General features: G+C 41.6%; 2 protein-coding genes across 3 annotated transcripts; both read right to left on the minus strand.

Moving 5' to 3' along the window:
• Positions 1-64: 64 nt before the first annotated feature.
• On the minus strand, positions 65-15,052 carry LOC139912669 (oxysterol-binding protein 1). Of its 2 annotated transcripts, XM_078291308.1 has the most exons (20): positions 14,974-15,052; positions 13,622-13,792; positions 12,473-12,681; positions 12,113-12,275; positions 11,685-11,796; positions 11,391-11,589; positions 10,666-10,783; positions 10,153-10,210; positions 9,869-10,036; positions 9,462-9,707; positions 9,188-9,308; positions 8,782-8,885; positions 7,884-7,979; positions 6,891-7,075; positions 5,900-6,129; positions 5,346-5,393; positions 4,596-4,634; positions 4,432-4,464; positions 4,247-4,285; positions 65-3,686 (listed from the first exon to the last, which is right to left on the minus strand). In XM_078291308.1, the coding sequence occupies exons 2-20, from the start codon at positions 13,753-13,755 to the stop codon at positions 3,544-3,546; spliced, it is 2,445 nt and encodes an 814-aa protein (XP_078147434.1). In that variant the 5' UTR covers positions 13,756-13,792; positions 14,974-15,052; the 3' UTR covers positions 65-3,543. The 2 variants fall into 2 exon arrangements, with proteins under 2 accessions (XP_078147434.1, XP_071756627.1); XM_071900526.2 differs by lacking the exons at positions 4,247-4,285; positions 4,432-4,464; positions 4,596-4,634; positions 5,346-5,393.
• A 1,071-nt stretch (positions 15,053-16,123) lies between these two features.
• On the minus strand, positions 16,124-18,980 carry sart1 (spliceosome associated factor 1, recruiter of U4/U6.U5 tri-snRNP). The gene has a single exon (XM_071900523.2). The coding sequence runs from the start codon at positions 18,639-18,641 to the stop codon at positions 16,326-16,328; it is 2,316 nt and encodes a 771-aa protein (XP_071756624.1). The 5' UTR covers positions 18,642-18,980; the 3' UTR covers positions 16,124-16,325.
• Between the last annotated feature and the right edge of the window lie 88 nt (positions 18,981-19,068).

Consider the following 19,068-nt stretch of genomic DNA (forward strand, 5'->3'; position numbering starts at 1 on the left):
TTTAAGCTATGATTTGTTTTGTGATGCTTTGTGATGCTTTGTAGGAACAACAAGACCACAGATATGCACTTCATCTCCATTCAGGCTTTAATAATGTCAACCTGTAACATAGTCCTTCTAGGTTTTCAAAAAAACAAAACAAAACAAAAAAAATCTTGAAAAAGTGATGATCACACAACAGTTTTTTGGTCTCCATTAAAGGACAGTTAAGGTTAGGGGAATGCTCAGAGCAGTATTAACTCAAGCACATATCTCCATATGATTTCATGAACAGTGAGCCACCAACATGAGTTTCTCTGGGTACCTGGAGTTATGCCACTAAGTTGGCTTTAATTTTCCAACTTGTATTGACCTAGATATAACCCATGATGACTACAGACTCTTAAATAGTCTGTCAGAGGTTGACTGTTTGAGTCAAATCAAGGGATGCATATTAAATAATGGAAGTGTTGTACTAAAGTGCAATAACACTTTGTTTAAGCCAGTTTTTAGTAAAACAATTATCAGCTCAGTCATATCTCATGATAACCCCCACAGTACAGGGCAAAGATCATATCAGGAGAGAATAAAAGGGAAAAAGAGACAGGAAACTAAAGAAAAATGGAGAGGAATGACAAACACAGATGGATTGATTGGGCTACGTACAATTAAAAGCAATAACTAAAAATATCATATTATGCAAAGAACAAAAAAAAACAAAAAAAAACCCACAAACAGGACAAAAAGAAATCTGTAAACTCACTCTGTAATTGCAGTGAATGGCATTATAGAATCAAGATGGACATTCAACTTCCAGTGGCCACAGACACGCACACGCACAAGCACACACACACACACACTCTCTCTCTATATAATAATACATATATATAAAAGGGGAGTGAAGGGCCTCCACTTGATGTAGTACAGTTGATGGTAGTATGGAGTTGTCTAGACCAAAAACAAATTATTGTCATTCAAGTTAGAAAGCTGTCCCAGCTAGTAGATGGTGATTGATGGGACAGTAACATGGCATTATGCTCAGCTCAGTCAATGGAAATTTATCCAGATGTGAATGAAAAATCCTTGTCTGGGAAAAAATCAAATACAAAAAACAAACAACTTTAAAAGCGCATCACCGCCACAATTACATTTCTCTATCACTTAATATCACTATTACTTCATTGTTAAATTTATTTACATGGAAATACTTTAACTATTATGCTTTGCTTTGTGTTGTTTTTCAGTGATCTGCATTTAAGTACACTTGAATATAAAATTGGATTTAGCCTTTTGATCAAACGTACAGTCCTTGCACTTATATCACACACAACATCAGAGACAAAAACAATGATAGAATTCAGCTCTTGTGGTTTTAGGGTCCTCGCTTGACACTGACCTCCTGTCTCATTTTGTGCCACAGGTGTACAGACACAGATACACCCTTGTTGCCCTCTATTCAAAATCTACACTTAGGGCATCACTTGGGCTTGGATAACCAAAATCATGGTTCTTCTCCTATTCTAAAGTTAATCCATCTGATGCCCGAGCCTCAAAATCTACACTGAAAACAAATAGCAGAGCAATGGTGCTGTCAATAATGCAGAGATTCTGACATCTTACTCATTTATGTTCACCCAACATGGGGATTACTGTTGCTGAATTTAATTCAAACAAAATGTCAACTAATAAAACCTATGATGGCTTTAATTATTCTGTTGGGATGAATTATTTCGCTACAAGAACATACATTTTTTTATACTACATCCTTCATGTATTCCAGAGCTTAAAGCCACAAACTGTAATGACATGGGAGACTGAAGTATTAGCTGCAATAACTCAAACAACACCTTGAAAAGCCAGTTTCACCAGTTTCTTGACAGTAATATCTCCTTACTGGTCACTTGTTTATGTTATGAGGCTGAGCTCGAAGTCACCCACCGTCATACTTTGCATTTCAATACGCCCCAACGGTGACATTTTATCAATTCCAGATGATAGCTTTGAAAACATCCTCAGCCTAGAATGCACTTTGTGGAGGGTCAACAGAGAAACAGGCCAATAGCATTCTTGTTCTTGTTCTTGTTCTTCATGAAGTAAATCTTCTACATCGTATTGAACAATATGACTTTTCTAACCAGGCTCTTGCTCTCGAAGACCAGGTCAAGAGCTGGAGTGTTTAAGAATGGGTTGTTGGAGGAAATACAAAGAAACAAACAAAAAAAGTCAGGGCTCCAGACTAACTTTTTCCACTACTGGCAATGATGCCATTAGTATTTTCATTTGGTGGCACCAATACAAATCTGGTTGGTACCAATATGCCAGTCCATATGCTATCATATTGAGTAAAAATATAAACCCTACTCAAATTAATGTGTTGTGCTAAGAAATGTCATTATGCTATACCGATTCAATAAAAATGAAGAAATCGCTAATATATGGAATAAAGTGTTAAGACAGCTCAGTTCACATCCACAAAAAACACTTTTCAAGATGACTAAATCAGAGTTAATCAGCCTAATATGAGAGGACTGAAAATTAGCCCAAAACTACTTCTGTTGCACAAAGCCTAACCATAATACACTTATGATTTCACATCTCTTCGCCTACTACCATTATATTTTACAACCTGGCCTTCTTGAGAGCAAAATGAAAAGAAGGCTATTGTGTGTAGACATAGCATATCTCCAGAGTTGTTTCACTTCAGGAAATAATGTAGTGCCATAAACTCAAAGGCAAACTCTGTATCATGTCTATGGTGATTATGCCACTTCATTTCACTTAATTTCACTACCAATCCAAAATAATTGATGAGATAGGTCATTATTTACTTGCTTTATGTCCTTCTTGAGGGTTAAAATCAGTATTTATCTCATTATATCAGCCATTGAAGCCTATGCTACGCCTCACACAGGCTCTGAAACTGGTACAGTGGGTAATTACAGAGAGTCAGCTGTTGAAAAACACTGGTTATGAATCAGCTTTGACATACAATGGTGGTGTGTTGAGGTCTTCTCTCAACCTGCAATACATTCATTACAAAATAATCACAATCAAAAACGAAAAAGAAAAGAAAAGAAAAGAAAGTCTCTAACTAGTAACTCTGCCCATATAAGCAAACCTTGCATATGCAGCAAATGTCAACTGGCTGAATTTTGCCCCTGGTAATGGTGCTCCCAAAGAAAATGCATGATGGCACTGACAGAAAAAGATGTTGCTGCAAAATGCAACTGAAAGGTTGTACTGTGGAGCCCTGGATGGAGAATGTGCAGAAGTAAGACCGAGATAAACAACAGTGTTAGAGAGGCAGTGAGAGGAAATCCTGAACACTAATCAGTTGGGACATGACTGTTGTGTCCATATTGAGGGTGAAGACAGAAATCTGGTCCAAATCCCCCTTATCCTGAGAAGGGGCCTGAGCTAATGATCGGTGCTGGAAGAGGGACGAGGCGGGGAGAATAGAAGATGTGTCCCCACCCTTGCTGATGTAAGGGAGGGTGCCTCTTACCATCTTCTCTATTTGTTTGGGTCGCACACCATGCTGGGAGACAGGCTGATACAGTCAGGTCAGAAGATGTCGGGGCATATGTCCCAGCCGCCTTGATCCTTAGCTTCCCAGTAACCGCCGCTGTAGACATGCATGGTCTCTCCAGACATCGCATCATCTATCTTCTTGAACCACAGTGCTTGATAGTTGTCTTGATGTGTGCCTGAAGGAAACAGAAAAAACAATCTTTTACCAAGTGAAAGCTTTTGGGGGGCCGGAGATGAGGGATACAAGAAGAAGCCACTGAACCATGACAGCGTATCAAGGGAAAGGCGGTACGCTAAACGGCCTGGGGTCTTTCAGATGGTTGACTAAGAGGAATATGTGTAGCCATGGTTGTGGAAGTTGCAAAGATATTTCAAGTTTCTGACTGCACATTCTTCAGACAAACTTTTCAGGCAGAAAAACAAAAGCAGGTGACAATCATAGATTAGTACTTGATGAAATCACCAATTTGACACTCTTTTATACCATTTGGTGAGAACCAGATTCACTAGTAATGCCAAGCCTGCCCAAGACCGCAGTATTCTGCTCAATGACAGACACAATGCTTCTCATTTAAATATGCAAGTACTCTGTCAGGTTGCTGTGCCAATTCTACAGTCAGCTACAACTGTGACTGCTAAAAGATTCCCCTAAAAGAAACGACTGCACCAAACACACAACTAACAAAAACAAAACAGAAGACAGGGGGTGAAAGAGAGCAGGACTGATGTTACTTGCTTTTGACTGGAGTTCCATAAGGACCTTCCATGCCTTCCGCTAAGGGAGGACAAGATGGAAAGGGTGTAAAGAGGGAAAGATGGAAGATGAGCAGAGGGTTCTTACTCTAAACATATTAAAATAAAAATGAGCAGAAAATCTCAAATGATGCTACTGTATGTGCATGTCAGAAGTGGAATACTTGCTTAAAAAAGGGGAGAGGGGGGGTCCATAAGGGGCTGAAAGAAAGAAGAGGGAAGGATGCATGTTTGGAAAACTGAGACATAAAAGAACGGGTGTGACCTGAAGATGATTGATACAGGCAAAGAGACAGAGCAAGAGTGAGTGAAACTGTTAAGGGGCTACTTGCATGCAACAGGCGTATGAGGGGGAGAATCCTCTGTGTCAGCTGAACACCAGCAAAAAAAAAAAAGAAATAAATCATTAAAATCACAAAAAAACTCAAAAAGTACATGCTACCCAAAATCTACACCAACAATTTGTTGAGAAATTGTTTTTTTCCCCTCCAACTCAGCCTAAGAGCGTATACAGTGGAATTTATTTTCAATTTAAAAGAGCCATGTGTAGCATTTCCAAACAATATATCCTTAACTGTGATACCTTGGTATAGTTACCTTAAACAAATGAGACCGTCGGTTGAGACAGTTGGTGGCCTCTATCTCATGCCAGAGGTATTGTTAGTGCTAGTATTTCTCATTTTTCTCATCAAAATTATTTTTCCATAGGCCTTTAACTTGTTCCACTATCTGTTATCTTCTCAATAGAGATTAGTAATAGAGACAAGTCCAGGGGTGGGGGGTTGGGAGTGTAATGAAATGCCAATGGGTAGGGAGCTTTTGTTCCAAAATAGAGTACGGGCCAGAAAATTTGTTTTGAAATCCAGAAATCTCAGCACCCGGCAAAGTAATCCTTGAGTCATGGGTATTGATCAACAAGCCTATCAACCTCCCACAGATATATATCAGGGTGATTTCTTACTTATTACTCCTTTAAAATACTACACGTAGCATTTTAAAGAGCATTTTAAAAGCATTTTAAAATGCTACACATAGCATTTTAAAGAGCACCACTCTATGTTAAGTGGAGAAGTGATACTTGCTTTCATCCGAAACCTCACTTGCTTCTGTGCCAATCTCCTCTGCATCAGCTAAATGGGACAGAAATGCATGAAGGGATGGGAAAAGGGTGAATGGATGAACTGTTTGCAAGGTGATGCAGAAGACATTTAGCACCTTCCTATTACACAGGCAAACATATCGTACATCTGTTCTTGTGTGTGTAGCCAATAAAAAAAAAAAGTGCACACCCAGAGTGGGAAAAGACTAAGAGAGGAGTACTTGCTTTTCAAAGGTGAGTCATTGATGGAATCCTCAGTGACAGCTTGTGGTTGAGACAGAGACAGGCAGACAAGGGATACCAAGACAGACAAAGTGGAAAAACAATGAATGGACAGAGAAACACTACAGGACAGAAACACCAGACACAATTCCTCATGTGGGTTGACCACCTTTGCTCCTATACTCAATCTCTCCTTTTCGCCATTTCTTCCATTTTTATAACTTCACCATCCATTTCTACCTTTCCCACTACCTCTTTTTCCTTCTTATATGCATTCCTAAACATGGTTCCTTCCATAACTCCTCCTTTTCTTACCCTCCTCAGGTGGGCTGGCCGCCTTGACAGCCTCCCTCTCCCTCTCTCGACGGGCGATGCGCTGTTTTTCTTCTAGCCTCTGCTTCTCTGCGTTGGCCTCGTCCCAACGGCCTGCCTCCATTAGCCTCTGGTCCGGGCGCCGCCGGCTGTCTGTTGGCGCCACTCCCTCTTCAGGTTCGTTGAGGGTCAATGCCAGCGAGGAGAAGTAGTACATGGTCTCTGCTCCCTCTCTGTGTGATGTTAGGCATCACAGAAGATCACAGGAGCATAGAGATGCCAGACAAGGGGTGCAAAGAAAAACAAAGAATGACAAAGAATGAGAAAACGAGAGGGAAATGATAATCTATAATCTAACGATTTCATTTAAAGTCGCAATTAAAAGAAAAATGACCTTTTCACCTTTTCAAAAATGACCTTTCCATCTCATAATATACACCTATTTAACAATAAATGCAAAAAAAATCACAAAATTTTAATTTATTGAATTTTTATATCCCATTACATTTACTTCCTGGAAAATGTGTATCTTTAGTGAAGACTTCATGGTGTACTAGTAGGCGTAAATACAAATTCTAACCATAATACCATCACATTCCTTTCTCTCCCTAATTGATATCCCATTGGCTTACACTTTTGAATTATCACTCCTCGCATTATGTCCCGCTCCAATCTCCTGTTTCAAAAGGAAATCAAGACGCTTTCAAAATGCCGTTTCATTGTGATTTTAAGCTCCATGAACAGGTATGGGTCAAAAGAACACATTTTAATTTCCAAACTATGTTTCTAGAACATTCAGGAGTTGCTTTTATCTGACATGTGCTTCTGATTAGCTGATCTGATTAGCAAAAAGTCGCTGTGGCTTTTTAATCTCCCCCCCCCATCTTTCTGCCCTACTTGTAGTTCCTTCGCAGCTCCATCAGTTTAAAAAACACCAATACACACCTCTGATTTCCTCATCATTGCCAGTCTCCTTTAAAACACACAAACTCACGGTAGAGGGTTCTTTCTCCATATTTCTTTGGCTTTCAGGGTCTGATAGACAGTCCTCTGTTTGCCTTCAGTGCCGTTCTCGCCTTTACTGCTCTGCATTATCCGGGAAAACTCCATCTTCTCATCCCATGTTCCCGACAGCACGTAATGGGCCTTCCCGTCCTTATCTGTTACCACTCCTGTTACCTGAGAGACAAACAATGCTTTCAGTTAAGAATGCAACAAAACAGACCATTATACCCAGTGCAGGGGTTCACAGGATTAGTAGTTGCACAGCCTCAGGGTAGATATAAAATTTGGCCTTTTGCCTGAAACAAAGACTAAAGACTAAAGACGCACATTTCCTATTCCTGTATCAACGTGAAGCTGACATAGTTAACAATATCCCCAGTGTTACAGGGGGGAAAAAAACAGTACATTTTTGGAAGCTAGAAATGGAGAGTGCAAACCTCCACCAACGCAGAACAATTCTCCAACTTGAACTTCCTATCACTTGAATTTTAAAGGATAATTCCTGTCGTTTTCAACCTTACTGTCCTAGTTTTTAGCTCCATTACGCCGGGAGCTTTGCTCTCCAATACACACCGCAAGGGCCAAAGCAAATCCAACAGTTGAACCCAAAATACGATTAAAACATGTCCATACCATTAGGATTTGCAATAAAGTCTCCATCTCCGTTAGTTTAATAGGTATTTGCAGAAAAAAAAGATAATTCTGTAATGCTGGAAATCCCAGATCAATTGTTCCTTGGCCCAAGGCCCATCTGTTCACCAAATATCATGGAAATCCATTTGAAGGTTTTTGAGATATCCTGCTGACAAACTAACAAGGGCAAAAACATAATCTCCTTGGCGGAGGTAATTAGTATTATTCTGGATATCAAATATTAGCGTGTTATAAGCACCCTACCTAGCAACAGAGGTGTTGTGTTTCCTATTTTATCTCCTCATCATCATCATTATCATCACTGTTCAAAGAGAAGTCAAAAGCCCACCTTTCTGGCTACGTCTCTGGAGAAGTAACTGTAGGGAGCAAACTTGAGGTGGCAGCGATCTCCTGTCCTGTGGTTCACCACATCGATCTCTCCTGACTGGCAGGGAAACAGGGAGAGACAAAATGTTTTGCTGTAGAAGACTTAAAAGGCCACATTAGTAGAATGATATGGTAAGCTTTCCATGAAGACCATATTTATAAAGCATTATGTCATTTGTTTATCCCTAGTTAGGAGTTGTATATAGTTAGGAGTTGTGTCATAATTCTTAATGAACATGGGTGTAGTATGGCACCATTATACCAATTCTCAAAACCCTTTTGAATGTGCAACACATTTGTGCTAGTGCAGTCCAAAAACCACAAAACAGTAACCAATTACATACTATTTGAAGAGGTGGCAAAGAAAAAAGAAAATAAAAACAAAAAATACCAACATAAGAGTGTTTATAACTATGTTCATAAATCATTGTGACTGACTTTTATATGCTAATGAATAAGTCTTTTTAATGCCCTTGTAAATCAAAATAGATATAGTCTAAATAGAAAGTGTTACCCAATGATATTGCTGGCACACTAATGTTAAGTATACAAACTTTCAACTAAGGTACGCCACTAGAAAAGATAGTTGCCAGTTTGCAAAATTGCTTGCATGTGTGTGCAAAACAGAGATTTATTTATATGAAAACATTGCAGATTATTACGTTAAACAATGCTTTTATTTGTTTTGTATTTGCAATCATGCATTGACAAAATCTCCAAATGTAGACGTAATTGTTGTGACCCCTAACCCCCTCAACCACTCCCCAGCTCCTCAACCATTATTATAACATTATTATAACATCCTCACACAGGTTAGCATTACCTTCACTGATAATGTTCACATCTAAGCTTTGTGTTACCTGGTCAATCCATAATTTTCCCACAATGATGTTGTGTACTGTGGTGGTGACTTTCTTCCAAGAGTAGTGATTGTTGCTCTTTTCAAATATGCACTGGATAGAACCTGGGGAGGGAGGGGGAAGCAAATTTAGAGTTGGCAACGGCAACTGAATTATGCCGCCATAGCTACAGTATACACTGAAATATGAGTTGAAATAAGAGATTAAGTGCAGGAATAAATTCCGCCAAACAAACAACATTTTATCCAGTTATAATACTGTATCTATAGTTCAATATTGAGATTGACGAGATATTCTTCTAAGACCAACTGATAGGTGAACACTGCACTAAAGCAAAAAGACTACTAAGGGTGTAACACAAGTGTATTGTTACAGCTTGCTGCTTGGTTAACACACTCACACTTACCCAAGGGCATGATGGAGAGATATTTCCCTCTAAACTTGCTGGCCAGGGCGATCTCTTGTCTGAGGGTCCAGCCTCTTTCAGAGATGGCATGGTGAGCTGCAGCAGGTGGGTGGTGACTCACCTGGGAAGGGGCGAGGGCAGTGAAGAGAGAGAAGAGATAGGGAAGCAAGGATGAGAACAGGAGGGCCACTCAAGATACAAAGTGATAGAAAACACAAACTCTCCCTCCTTAAACTCCATTTCTTGGTCCATCCCTCTGTATTTCCTTCCTCACCTGCTCACAGAGGGAGCGGTAGCCACAGTCCCTTAGCCGATCCAGCTCAAAGGTTTCTCCCAGCAGGGGGTTGAACGGTTTGCCTGTGCGGTGGACAGTGGTGGAGTAGGAGGAGACTGTGAAAGCGGCAACGTAGCACAGCTGCTCTAGAGAGCTCTGACACTTGGCAGCCTTATCCAGCAGCTCGTAGTACTCCAAGTCTTCAGACAGACGTTGCAGCATTGAGAGGGGCTCATTGAAATTCACCTAGTAGGTAGAGAAGTATAGAGGTAGAGATAGAGATAGTGATGGAGATCGAGAGATATAATTATTCTGGAATTGTATTTACTTTTACTTTCACAGGGAAGCATGAAAAACAAGCACTTGGATAGCCTGTGTGCATGCAAAGAAGCGCACAAGTTTCTTACAGGCATTGGTATCTTTGAGAGCTCCTTTCCAATGCAGTTCTTCATGATGCTCCACAGATTCAGGGAATAGTTGGGCTTGTCGGGGATATGAGTCCGTCTTTGTTTAACTAGCTCTACCTCAAGGGGCTGTGGAGACTCTGGATTGGATGCCAAAGACTGCTCATCAAGCTGGAAGAGGATAAAGCAAACAGATTGAAGGGTCAGGTGACTGTGTCATGTTGGCATACACAGGCGATGATAGCATAACACAAATCAGCATGAAAACAATATTAATATGCATTTACCGACTGATCGTCCATTCCAAGCTCACTGCTAATCCCACTAACATTGCTGCCAGATCTCCTGATGGACAGATAAACAAGAAAGCACAAAATTTGACTAATGGAACAGAAAAAAAAACAAAGTAGGTTTGTGATTAAACAAGCATGTAATTCGAGATAAGATGAGCGTTATTAGGCTCTGTGAAACCAAATACAAAAGCCTTATTTGCCAACCCTGGGATTAGAATCCAGGACCCTCATATGAAAGTCTGCTGCCCTATCAAGTGAGCAAAAGCACCAACGTGGCTGCCTGAGAAAATTATAGGTATTGTATGTCTGTATCATGTGCAGTGTTTTGTTTTGTTGTTTGTTTGTCTTTGGAGGGGTGGGATGGGGGGGCTGACAGACCAACCGATCGACAGAGCGGCTTATAGCTAGTATAAGTATAAGCCGCTCTGTCGATCGGTTGGTCTGCTGGTTGAAGCTAAAAATAAAAATCTGTGACAAATGGAAAGGGAGGACAAGAGCGTTACTGACTTGTGATATTTGGGGTCAGCAGGGACAGTGATGAACTCTGCTGGGTCTTCCATAGCATCAAAGAACTCATTCTCGTCATCCTCGTCACTGGCATCACCTTTTCCCGAACCACCGGACCCTAAGGTGAAGCGGAAGAGTGGAAGAATGAATGACAAAAAACAAAATCTAAATCAACACAGAGATACTGCGGTGGATTAGACTAAAGCTTGCTGAAATGGCAAGGGGCAAGCATCTAATGCATCCTTACAATATATGGTAGCTCTGTTCAACAGCTCAATCATCAGTAGGTGAGCAGTAAAAGCATTCACTCTTATACAACACTGTCATCTTTCAGCATGCTATCTTCGACATAACTCCATGTACAGTGACATAAAGATTCCAGGAGAAAACAATATTGGCTTATTTACACTTTGTTGTGTTGTTCATGTGCACTCCACTTGTAATTACCAAATGTCCAACAGCATGTGAGGGCAGCATAAGCCTATTTCAAGTCTGGTTTTCCTAACAGCAAAATCAGTTTTGCATACAGGCAAATTACAGTCTAAACAACGCATAGTCTGTAGCCTTTGTTTTAGCCTATATATCACACAGAAAAACATAATGTATATTAAAGGAATCATATTTGCACATTTGTTGTTATACAGGTAGCGTAACTTAGCATATACTGCCTTTAAACCAGGTTCAGGGTACAGGGTCAGAAGTTCAGCTGCGGATGAGAGCCTTACCCTTGGTATCTATGGCGGGGTTGCTGAACGAAGGGGGGAGAACTGTAGCTCCTCTGAAAGCTCTTTCCAGGTGGTTGTGCTGCTTGGCCAGCTGCTCCAGAGTCTCCTCCAACCTTATCCTCTGGTCTCTCTCAACCTGTAAGGCCTTCTGCCAGCGCTTACTGTGGGTCTGGGCCAGGGTGAGGAAGTCTCTACATGCCTGGGGGGAGCACAAATACCCAAGAGCAACACTTCAGCAAGAGCCTCAGTAACAACGTTTTGCTTTCCTCTGCAAATAACCCTTGGGTAACTTACATTGATCATGGCATTAGAGGTGATTCTGAACAGCGTGGCCCTCTCTGTAACCTGTCTGATCTTCTCCCCCATGTCTCCTCCTGGACGAATCCCCTCCAGCTCTGACAAGGACCTGGGGGGGGTGGAGCAAAATGTGGGGGGGGGAAAATCAGTTCCTGCAGCCCTGCCATAAAGTTCAACTGGTATTTTTATTATTCAGTGCCTTTTACGCAGCCAAGAAAAACATTGGTAGTCAATGCACTTTGTACTTCTGTCACCAATGTAAATATATTGGTCATGACTCATAACTAAACAGTTTTAGCCTGCACTCCACCTCTCTTCTTTCCTTTCATCTGCACTTGAGGGAGTTCAGCATATTGGTTATATTGTTTTTTCCACAGCACTGAAACTACTCAATCTAATTAGTGAATAAGTGATTGATCCCTGACCTTTGGAGGGCAGAGCCATGCTTGGCAATGAGGTCATTGCAGGTGCTGAGGTCCTCCACCTTGCTGCCTAGTGTGCGCAGTGTGGACTGGACCTCAGAGTTACGGCAGCCTCCACCCTGTCCTGATGTAGGGGGCAATGTAGGGCAATCATCACCCGAGTCATCTGAGGGAGAGGACAGGGAAGAGAAAATGTGACCAAAAACAAAGATTAACTAAAATTAAATGTTACACACACACACTCATAATAGCACAGTGTACACATGTCCAAAACATGGAGTCGTAAACTGCTGAAGGACTAGATAGGCTTTTCTATGCATTTCCAAATGATGCCTCCTGTGACTCTTCTTCCCTCCCTCTCACCAGACTCGGCCTGCATGCGAACAGCCTTTGCCTTGGCCAGCTCCAGAGCAGTGATCCAACGCTGACGCTCCACCTCTGAGCTGGCCTTCAGGTGGTAGGTCTGTGCCCCGCCGTTGGAAATGACAAAATTGCATGAGTCCTCCACAGCAATGTTGGCTGTGGCCAGGTTGATGGTGCCCCGGCACGTGTGACCCATCTCTGCCTGGGTCCTGGACAGAGACAGAATGAGGGATTGTAAAATACTGAGGTTGCCCCACATTTTTGTGGAGCAAGAAACACTTTTAAACCAAAGAACAATCTGGAGGATTATGGGGTTTTCTTTGTACAAGGAAATGGAATTCCTTAATTAAACAAATGTAGATGAAAGTCTTTATTCTATGTATTTGTTTTGGTGACATGTTGCAACCCATAAAAGAAACAACAAATAGCAGCTATTCTATCATTAATCTATTAGAAATTAAATTCATTATAACAATGATCATTCTCCCGTAAGCCACACATTTTTGGGGGTGATCAAGAGTGGATCGAAACCTGAAAGACAGCATTTCTAAGCAAACACTAGAAATCCTCATGCTGATTCAAAATGGTTGGGAAAACTTTAAGACTACAGCTGCACAAATGCAAACGCAGACAAAACATTAATAATTCACAGAAAAATGCAAGGTCAGCAGTAAGATCAGCTCCACTGGCACAGTCTTTATCCGGGTCCAATCTAAACAGGTGACAGACAAAGATATTAAATACCTTTATCTATCACCTGTCTGTCACCTGCTGGTAAATGCCCAAAGACTCACTTGAAAAAACATTTATTTATCATTCAACAACACTGTGTGTCCTTCTGCCATCAGGATAGGTCCTCCTCCTCCTCCCCAGTTCCCATTTATTTAGGCTACAGTATTCTACTTTGGCCTATTTTCCAGCATGCTCACTAAAAGTTGTAAATCCGATTTGCCACTAAGACTCGACATCATGAATAGTCAATCTCAGACATTAGCTGTCCCTGAAATGTGTCTTCAGTGTATTTAAGTGACTTGATCCCTACAGAAACCTTTCACAAAGTTAATGGCCGACTATGGCTGACATTAATCCGTTACAGGATAAGTGTGCGAAAAGCTAGAAATGTTATACTAAAATGATAATAAACCTTACCTGTAATACGACAGCAGACCATTGCTCAAAACAAACCAGCGTCGCTGGTAACCTTTTATGTAGTTAGTCCATTTGAAAAGCCAACCCTTGTATGTGTCTCCAGGAGTTGGGGTGGGAGGCTTAGGCTCCGACATCACAGCAGCCTGTGGCTTCAAGGAGTGAGGTTAGAGCCTGTGGGAATGAGAAACCTAATCAAACTTTATACTGATATTTCTTTGCACTATGCACGTGTTACTGTTCGGAATATATGCACAACACACTTGGTTTTACAGGCACAGACATGCATATTACAGAGTGCATTTACAGGTTTGTAACTGACAGCACTACTAAAAATTCAGAAAGACGCTGCATCAGTTTCCCTGTCTTATGAGAATATTTGTCATGGTTTACTGGTTACTGACATTGGAAGAAAGTTGTTCACAACAAATACTTAACTGTACTAGACCACAGCAATAACATGTCAAGCCTTAAACTTGCCTTTGACTGAGCAGCAAATTAGAAGTGGACCATGAAGACAGCTTCTCTATCTGAGAAATTGTTACAGGAGGTAATGTCACCTGGTTTGCCAGGCTTAGTGTTTTTCTAACGAGCTGAGAACATCCATATGAAAACAATTCTGGTTGTAATTAGTCATCACTTGGCCCATGCCACTTATTAATAACGCGACTGTTTATTATTTTAGTTGGTGCAGCATCGCTAACGTTAATTTGCAAACATGCTAGTCGGCTTCACTCCACCGGGACATGAATGGGGACTGGCACATGCCAGTGGTGTTTACAACGTGAATATTAGATGAAGCGCACGGAAATAAAGTCTGACTCGAGGTTTGACATTAACCTCCGTTTTTCCAGCGTCGCCAGGCTAACTAATAGTTTGCATTTGCACTCATTTAGTTTGGCTTGGGCATTATACAATACATAACATCATAGTGCTCGAGTGCTGGCGTGACTCCTAGTCTCAAATAATCTGTTTAGCTACGTCGTTACGGCAAATCTGACTTCTTGTGTGCTGAAAACACAGCTAGCTAACAAAGTAGTAACATTAACAAATAGTCTGTCAATCATTTGTACTTGACACACACGTCTTAAATAAACAAACACTGAACGCTATCAGGTATTACAAGGGGCAAGACACGAATTCCAAACATCATAGCTACTTAAACATTGGCCGACCGTCACCAACATTATTAGCTTGCTAGCTAAAGTAACAGGAAGCTGTCAAAGAAGCTGACGCCAGCCACTTCGAAATTGATAATCATGCTAACGATTTTCATGTCTGCGACTCTCCCAGCATTTTTTTCCCTGTTATTCCCATTGACAGTTAGAAGCGTTAATATTTTTCGTGATAGTTACCGTAATTAGGCTAGACCTCAGCCATCAACGGTGTGCAGGTCGTGTCACATTAAGCGATGCTAGCTCGCTAGCGTTAGCTTAGCTACTACTTACAGGTGGTGCAACAAGATAGTGTTCGCTGAGCTCGTTTGCGACTAACGCTAGTTCCGCTTCTGCAAATTAAATTACAGATGAACATACAAGTGTAAATAAAAGAAGAAACCACACCGCATACTGCATTTGTCAGTTTCCGAATTATAGCTATAGTTTGATTACCTAAATGACTAATTTGTCAGCTTCAAAATAGTAGTTATAAAAACACACAATTGAATCTTTCAGACAACAGACGAATGGATGTAAACATTCCTCAGATTTTAAAATGAAGTGAATTCTTTCTTTTGCTAAGTTCACAATTTTAATCGTAATAAAATAAAATAAAATACAAATAAAGTGCAGCATTTTTGAGAGGAAACGAGAAAGAAAATGCCTGTTGGCCTAATAAACCTGCAGGTTATCAACCATCAGTGTCAAAAAATAGTGTGCCGTTTGACAAACCATTAGAAGCCTGCCACCTACTGGATAGAAATTGTAATAGCAAATTCATAATAGATTTTTCACCCGATGAATAAAATCTCCGATGTGAATACTTCTGGAATGCATATTCCTTATATTGGATGGATGGTTATCTGGTTACATCCTCATGCATAAATGATTTGCTGTCTACACTCTTGGAAATGTCAGCCTACTTTCTGTGAAAAAGGAAAATATATTACACTTCCTGTATTAATGTCATTTTGTAAACTTTTTTTTTTTTTTAAGAGTAAACTATCAAACTGGAAATTTAAAGCTCTCTAGCACTGTTTCATTCTAAAAAAAAAACCAAAACAATATTTGAAATGCATTTTTTATACTTAAAAGTAGCTTACCTGATGAAACCTCCTCCCCTTACTCACTACTACTGGATCGATTTCTACCCACAACAAAATATACTCTCAATAGTTGTCATGAATCTGAGCAGAAGCACTGAAAATTCACACTGCTCATGTGTTATATTATCAAGTTCAGGTCATTACAACATTGTGCAAGTCATCTTGAAAGCCACAATCTACCTAGATGTTTATGCTGATAGCTAAAGTTACTCTTCACCTCGCAACACAGTAAATAAAAACACTTTTCTCATTTTCATTAATTTTATTGAACAATGCTTTACAACGACAATGAGCTTGTTTCAGCAGGGCATCAGAATCAAATTATAGCAATTTTATTTCACTTAAAATAGTATGTGTGTATGTGTATAAGCTAATGCACTCATCCCCAAAACGTATTTAGTGATGGTGTGTATGTGTAGAAGATAATGCACTCATCCCCAAAACCTATTTGGTAATGGTGTTTGCATTCATACTTTTCCCACTCCCACTAAGAACAATATATGGTGTTTTCTGAGATTTTTGCTTTTCTTGAAGCAAAGCCACCGTTCCTAGAGGAGTATCACTGCTGCTCATCTTCTTCAGCAGCGCCTCTTCCTCCAGCTTTTTCATCCTCCTCTCCGTCTTCATCTTTCCAGACCCTTTCCCGTGGAATCGATGTGAAAGCTGCCTGAAAGCTTCTTTTGGAGTGAGTTTGCGCCCAGACTCGTCCACATACTCGATCTTGACATCAGGTTTGTAGCTCTCCTTCTCCTTGAAATCCTGTGTGAAGCCTCTGTACTCTTCTCTACGACTGTACTTGTCGTCAATGGTCATCTTGTCCTCAATGCAATAGTTATCATTGGGCAGGGCACCTTTTGGTGCTCTGACACGGGCTATCTTCTGCATTTGAGTGTCCAATAGACCTTTGTTTTTGCACAGCAACAAGGCAGCAGCTAGACCAGAGTTGACTATAGGCTCTTCATCCAAAATGGTGGTGGACGCGGTGGAGAAATCAGGTTGTTTCTGCTCTTCATCCAGGTTAACTGTGCTCCACCCGATGTTCTCATCCATCTCGGAGTCTGAGCCCCCAGCATCATCTCTCTCTGCCTCCTGTTCAAAGTCCATAATTTCTTCTTGGTCCTCTCTGTTGCCTGACAGGCCGTACGTTGGAATATCACCCAGAGTTCTGCAAAACTCAGAGGTGGCATTGAAAACAATGTTGTTCCTCTTGTCTGGGTCGTTGTCATGTTCGCCTTTGTCAAGCCCTTTGACCTGCTCTGCCACCTTCTCCCCAGAGTCTTTGAGAAGCTGCTTCTGTTTCAGCTTCCTCTGCTTCTCCAGCTGTTTCTGCAGCTCCTGCTCTGCCTCGTCCTCCTCCAATACAGCTGGCTCAGGAGGTATGAAGTCGTCTTCATCACTTATGTCCATTTCTGCCATCCTGATATCATCAGACTTTTGGGGAGCATCTTGCATCGAACTGCTCTCCTCTCCCTTTACCTCCTGGCCTTCCTCGTCCACCTGCTTACGGCCCCGACCACGTGACCTGGAGCCAAAATCAGAGCTGCGAGTGTCATCGAGGGCAAGTTCCTCTGAAGCTGTCTGCTTCTCCTTCTTTCTGATCTTCTTCACGCGGCGCTTTGTTTTTTTAAAGCCGACCATTTCCTGGGGTGTGTAGTACTCGGAGGCAATAGTGAGAGCAGGCATTTCCAAGGACTGGGCCTGGTTTCGAAGGGTCTCTCTGATGGCCTGGAGCTCCCGCTCCCGCTCCCCTTCAGCAAAGCCTCCTGTATTCAACCGGAAGCTCTTTTTCTTCTCCCCGTCAATCTCCTCATCATACTTTGATAGTACAGAGCGGGGTTTTAACATAACCATGTCGTCCACACTTTCCTCTTCTTCATAGGGCTTGTAATCTGGCTTTTTCTTCTTTAACTCTACATTTTTCTCTGCTTTTTCCTTGTCCACCAGTCCCACATTTACAAGTACATCATCCTTCTCTTCAAGCACGCCCTTGTCTTGCAGTGTCAGGATGACAGTCTCGCCCTCGTTGAAAGACTCCATCTTGTGCTGTACCGTGAGTCCCTTTAGATCTCGAGATGTATAGGCCTCTTTCTTGCTTTGTCCAAATTCTTGCTCAACCAGACTGCTAACACCAAACTCCTCATCCATCTCTTCCAGAAGTTTGGCTCTTTTCTCGGCCATTTCTTTTTCTTTTGCCATTGTTCGACTTCTCTCTACCCAAGCAGCTGTGTCATCCAGCCAGTCCTCCTCTGCCAGGGTCTTCACTTTGCCCAATTTCTGATTCAGGATGCGTTTCTCTTTCATAGCTGCAAGCTTCTCTCTCATCTCTTTCTGCTTTTGGATATGAACAGGGTTGATGGTCTCTGCCACAAGTGGCTCCTCCTTTGTCCCGAGCTCCTTCTTGTTTTCATTTAATTCCAGAGGCTTGAGCCCCAGCTTCGCTCTAAGTTTGTTTGTCTCCTCAATGCTGAGTGAAGCGTCTCCGCTTGCAGACTGTGGTTCGATTTCTGTACTCTCCTCATACCCAGCATCGGCTTTCTCCTTCTTCACTCGCGGCTCCCCAGTGCTCCTTTCGCCTTTGCCGCGACTTTCCCGTCCACTTCTGTCCCTGGACCTGGAGCGTTTTCTCTTCTCTTTTTCGCGACCTCCATCCCGTTCCGCATCTCTGTCTCGCTCCTTGTGGCGATGTTTCTTATGTTCGCGACGACGCTCTTCGGTGTCCTTGTCGCGGCTCTTTTCCTTGTGTTTCTTGGACGATCCCATGACTTCCTCTGATGGCTATCAAGCTTTAACTCAACGAACGTTACTTAAACGCTAAAATGTACTTGCTAACACACTCTGGAGGATACTGACGAATAAGAAGAAAACAACGTAACGTTGCGTTAGCTAACTGGCCCACATTAGCTTGGGAGCTAAGTAGCTAACTAACGACGTAACGCAGCTAACGTTACTCACTAGCTACAATAATTGCAAAATGGAAGATTTGAGTGCGATCTCCCACGCTAATCGACGACAAGCGAGGATAAGGTCAGTTATTTAAACTCTTCAGTTTTGTTAGCCTTGTTCCACGCGAAGTTACCCAACGCAACAACTCGACAAACGAACAGAAAACGACAATTGACTCTCCTCCCAGGCAAAATACTTCCTGCGGTCGAAAGGGTCACGGAATAAAGATTAAGGTTGCATACTG

Source organism: Centroberyx gerrardi, chromosome 3 (genome assembly GCF_048128805.1).
Source record: "Centroberyx gerrardi isolate f3 chromosome 3, fCenGer3.hap1.cur.20231027, whole genome shotgun sequence".
Lineage (NCBI taxonomy): Eukaryota > Metazoa > Chordata > Actinopteri > Beryciformes > Berycidae > Centroberyx > Centroberyx gerrardi.

What these genes read in the sequence shown, in the direction of transcription:
- LOC139912669 (XM_078291308.1), bottom strand. Translation starts at nt 13,755, where the DNA reads ATGTCGGAGCCTAAGCCTCCCACCCCAACTCCTGGAGACACATACAAG. An exon ending in TCGCATGCAGGCCGAGTCTG is followed by an intron (nt 12,276 to 12,472) that starts GTGAGAGGGAGG and finishes CCTCTCCCTCAG; the next exon opens with ATGACTCGGGTGATGATTGC. An exon ending in CCTCTAATGCCATGATCAAT is followed by an intron (nt 11,590 to 11,684) that starts GTAAGTTACCCA and finishes TGCTCCCCCCAG; the next exon opens with GCATGTAGAGACTTCCTCAC.
- sart1 (XM_071900523.2), bottom strand. Translation starts at nt 18,641, where the DNA reads ATGGGATCGTCCAAGAAACACAAGGAAAAGAGCCGCGACAAGGACACC.